Here is a 4,433-nt window from a genome sequence, read left to right on the forward strand (position 1 = left end):
AGGAATGCCCTCAAGACAGGTCTTCAAATGCCAAGCCTATGAGTAATTGGCTCCAATGCCGAGAAGTTCTACACGATGATGCAAGAGGTATTGAGGGAACCATTTGTGGAAAGTGGCGCAGGTAAAATGTTACAGTGCCCCGTTTGCAACATCTTACCATGTTTAAATAAAAAATTATGGAAGGTATAAGGTTGCCATTACTGTTTATGACCATTTCTTTTAGATAAATAGTCCATCAATCTCCTTTTCCTAACAAGAAATGCACATTTTCACCCTTATGTCAAGGATACAGACACAGAATCCTACTCCTGTTGCATAATTGACTGATGAATTTTTCTTTGGATACCTTTTGTTTGGTTTTGTTCTTGTTAGCTAGAGACTGAGGAAGTTTTCAATTTACAGGGCGCCATTTTCTGAAGTCCAAACTGACTCCTGGGATTGTTCTTGCTCTGTTCTTTGGGACCCATCCCATTCAGACTGCACTGTTCCCCAGGTGGTATTTGCTTTCTGCTTTTCTATTTCTACATACAATCATGGACTGCAACATTCTTTCAGTGACGTTAAATTTTAGATGTTAGTCTTTTTTTAATACATCAAGCTGATAACCTCTATCAAATCTTTATCAAGTTATCGGTATGTAATTCATTTTCTGAAAAGGTTTGCTTCTTCATACCCAACACTAACTTTTCTCAATGGTAAAGCACTGTATGTTCATGTGCTAATATATATTTTTCTTAATTTTTTTCTTCAGGAGTTGGAAACCGATGAAGTGTTACGACAACTGAAGTATGTAGAACAGGTATGTGCCCGTGTTTTATCGTTTTTATTTACAGCTGCAATTAACACGAATGTAATTCTAGAGCTGCTATCTTCTACCTGCTACTTGGGTTTTGTTTAGAGTTGTCGTAATTTCCTCTTACAGCATACCCAAGTCCTCTAATTTTTATAGATTCTTAGTGCAACCTTCTCCCCATGCCAGGCAGTTGGTTTTAAATTATCCAGGATGTTGAAATGGTAAATGAAAAGAAAAGTTATAGCGGTTTGAAATTGTCCCATGTCCTATGCAATATTGGTTCAGAATTTTAAACATAATACACTAGAATGCTTTTTGCTTCCCTAATACAGGTCAGAAGTATGGAACTAGGCTCTAGTTTAGTGGGTAGAACCTTTTGGTACCGAGTTGAAACTTTGCTGGCGGGATGGTGATATCTCCTCATGTTTTCTTGTCATTCGAACAAGAATGGAAGATTAATGAATTAGATAGGATACAAGAACACTGTGCATGGGTGGCCTCTAGCACACAATGTCATTTGGGAAAACGTGAATCTCTTCCGTGAACTGGCATGCTTTCTATTGTTTTCAATGAAAAGGCTGTACTCTTGACAAATATGCATGTCGACTAACTTTGCGACATAGCCACTTCTAAGTGAATTCGTTCTTCTTTGTGTGTTTCATCACTCGTTTTTCAGATGCTGCATTTTCCGTAATCATTTCATTTATTTTGCAGCTGAGACTTCGACTTGTTGCTAAAAAGAGAAGAATTCCATGATTAGAAAATTGTGGTGATACCCCCTCCCGTGTAAGTGCTCACATTCCCAGAGTTTATTGAGAAACGATCATCCAGACCTTCAGCAAAGTGGCTTACAGAACCAAAGTGCCCTTTCGATTTCTTCTTAGGAAATTGAAAAACACACACAAAGAGAATCACTGTGCAGGCTCAAAAAGAAAGTGACACTAATCTGCAGCTTATACCTCTGATCTGTCAAGTGCAATAAATGTTGCAGCTACAGACATATAATTCTTTTGATTATTTTCCATATACCGTGGCTCCCACTCCTGCATTGGACAGTCTGAAATATGAAACCGTCTTGAGTGAAGAAAATGGTGCCATCCCTCCTTTTACACAGGCTGCAGGGACTGTAGTCTTACCCATATTGGTATAGTTCCTTTGAGTTTCAGTCACTAGCTCGTTCTAGAGTTACTGTTTGGAAAGAGAGGAACAAAATATTGTAAGAGTGAAAGTTGTCTTCAATTATTATTTGTAAGGATCCATATCACAAATTAACATTATCAATCAACATTGTTGTCTAAGAATGTTATGGCATGCATCAGTTGCAAATTATCCTAATGGTTACCAATAGTTTCCTTAAATGAAACAAGGTTCTTAGCCTCTTAATGAATCCAAAATTGGTTTCAGCTTCTTTTTTTTTTTTTTTTGAGGTGCGGATCCTTGTTCTTTTTTGATAATTCAAATCTTTGTTTCTCTTATTCTATCCTTTCGTCTTCCTCCCTCGACCTCCATAATTGGTTTTTCTTGCCGCGGAGGCCCTATCTTGACCTCGGTGTCCATTTGGGTTTCCAAATTTGAGAGGCACAATTTGCTCCATGTATAGTTTCCCAGGAAAGTTCCTCTTCTCTTTTGGAAGTTCTTGCAGCTGCGGCAACCAGTATGCTACATACTCACCCTCAGGATCATACGCTTGAGCCTGAGAATTATGAAAAATGTTTGCACAAATGAATAGGGTGCCCAGTATATAGTTGCAGGGTGATAAAAACATGTATTACAAAAAACTATGTATATAAAAGGATAAGGAATTATATTGTTATGTTTTTTCTGTTAGGTTGGTTGCCATTTCATGTAAGGCACCAACCATTTATCATTGACTATTGGTAGCCACCAGTGTTGAATGAGATAGAGTTGGTGGCCACCATTGTTGAATGAGCTAGAGTTGGTAGCCACGAATGTTGACAACAAACCAAGAAGAGCTTCTATGAATGCCTATAAATAGAGGCATATATGAGAGAGCAAAATGAGAGAGAGGAAGTAGAGCCAAAGATGTGAGAAATGTAGGAGAGAGTGGGCTGCCATTGCAGCACTAAAAAGAGAGAAATAGAGTGAGGTTGAGAGTTATGAAAGAGGGGATGATTCCTCCTTCTCTATTGTTGTAAATCTTATACTCTCTCTACATAATGCAATGGCTTCTCCCGTGGATGTAGGCGGTTTTGCCGAACCACGTTAAATATTGTGTCAGTGTGCTTGGCCTCCTATGAGCAAATATCAGTACATCACCGGTCGAAATTCCCAACATTTTCCTCATTTGAAAAAAATATTATATTGATTCCAGTTTTTCTTTTTCTTCATTTTTCTTAGAAAATTAAAGTAGTACTCTGTTTTTGGACAATCAATTAAATAATTTTATTTTTGATAAAATTTAGCTCATTCTACAACGTCCTTCAGGAATCCCTCAATCATTTTAAGCATCTCCCTCTCAACAATCCTCAGTTTTGCTTTACAATCACAGACTTGAATTGATTTGCGTAATCTTTCTTTGCAATTTATGTAGCAAAGAACCAGACAAGTGCACTTACTTGCTTGGGGATGCTGAAATAACGATCTTCTCTAGGGTCATTCCCGACTCCTTCACACAAGAACTGAGAATCAGTAGTAGCTCACAGCATATAAACAGCTGCTGAGATATATGTTATTCACTGGCAAACTCACAAATCACAGCAATAAACGCATCACCTGCACCATAGGTCCAGTTCCCATAGTTCGAACATGGGTCATAGTCCAAAAGGAATGTCTCAAACCATTCAGCTCCCATGCGCCAATCGATGCCCATGTCTCGAACAAGAAAGGAACATACAATCTGCAGAAATGACCCTGATCCTTGTCAACAAATATACTGAAACAAGTGAAGCTGCAACAGTAGCTAAGCAGCTGTCGTGTTTGCTTGAATTGATTGAGATAGCAATAAGATGAAGCACGAGCTTACTTGTCTTCCTCGATTGGACATGAATCCAGTAGCTGATAATTCCTTCATATTGGCATCTATGAGAGGGTACCTAGAAAGTAATGATAAGATGGAGAAGCCGTACAGCTTTAACAACAGAAAGTATGATTTGTTCTTCTTCCATACATGATCTTGCCAAAGATGATACTATAAACACAATCTAGGATTTAGCAACATACCCTGTACAGCCATTTCTCCAAGAATCAAACAATCTCTGGTCGTGACTCCATCTACGCACAACATTTCGTGGCCCCCCTGTGAACAAAAATTGATTGTACATGATTAAAAACTAAACCAAAGGCAACTTTACATGATAAAATGGTTTTTGACAAGACAGATTTTTGGTTTAAGAGGTCAATGTCATTGCATTGTGGGGTAATTGGATTGATACGATAGTGAAGGATAATATTTACCTATATGGAAGATGGAATTTCCGTATTTGAATGAGATAAACCTGAAGTAATCCCTCCAAATCAACTCAAACAAAACCCTGAAACAGTAATCTCAGATTCAGGCATGATATCGAACCTCTAACAGAGAACGGAATAGTTGTCACTTAGCATTAGAGTAGTTGTGGAAAAAATAAGGCAATGCTGATGAAAATAAAGTCCACTACCATGAAAAAGTGAGATAGGGAAA

The 4,433-nt window shown here is 38.1% G+C and overlaps 2 protein-coding genes across 5 annotated transcripts in view; one reads left to right on the top strand and one right to left on the bottom strand.

Moving 5' to 3' along the window:
• The window catches only part of LOC105113992 (uncharacterized), a 6,469-nt gene extending 4,318 nt beyond the window's left edge, over nucleotides 1-2,151 (top strand). For all 4 annotated transcript variants that reach the window (XM_011010371.1, XM_011010372.1, XM_011010369.1 and 1 more), the window contains 4 exons: nucleotides 3-121; nucleotides 403-493; nucleotides 752-799; nucleotides 1,508-2,151. In XM_011010371.1, coding sequence (XP_011008673.1) covers nucleotides 3-121; nucleotides 403-493; nucleotides 752-799; nucleotides 1,508-1,549 — 300 coding nt within the window. In that variant the 3' untranslated portion in view covers nucleotides 1,550-2,151. The remainder of the gene's footprint in view (nucleotides 1-2; nucleotides 122-402; nucleotides 494-751; nucleotides 800-1,507) is intronic.
• Nucleotides 1,628-4,433, bottom strand: part of CRY3 (cryptochrome 3) — a 5,043-nt gene continuing 2,237 nt past the window's right edge. Inside the window, exons 9-15 of the mRNA XM_011010368.1 lie at nucleotides 4,208-4,284; nucleotides 3,974-4,049; nucleotides 3,777-3,846; nucleotides 3,527-3,650; nucleotides 3,370-3,419; nucleotides 2,281-2,486; nucleotides 1,628-1,981 (exon numbers count right to left, since the gene is read on the bottom strand). Coding sequence (XP_011008670.1) covers nucleotides 1,963-1,981; nucleotides 2,281-2,486; nucleotides 3,370-3,419; nucleotides 3,527-3,650; nucleotides 3,777-3,846; nucleotides 3,974-4,049; nucleotides 4,208-4,284 — 622 coding nt within the window. The 3' untranslated portion in view covers nucleotides 1,628-1,962. The remainder of the gene's footprint in view (nucleotides 1,982-2,280; nucleotides 2,487-3,369; nucleotides 3,420-3,526; nucleotides 3,651-3,776; nucleotides 3,847-3,973; nucleotides 4,050-4,207; nucleotides 4,285-4,433) is intronic.

This window comes from Populus euphratica, unplaced genomic scaffold (genome assembly GCF_000495115.2).
Source record: "Populus euphratica unplaced genomic scaffold, PopEup_1.0 scaffold476.1, whole genome shotgun sequence".
NCBI lineage: Eukaryota > Viridiplantae > Streptophyta > Magnoliopsida > Malpighiales > Salicaceae > Populus > Populus euphratica.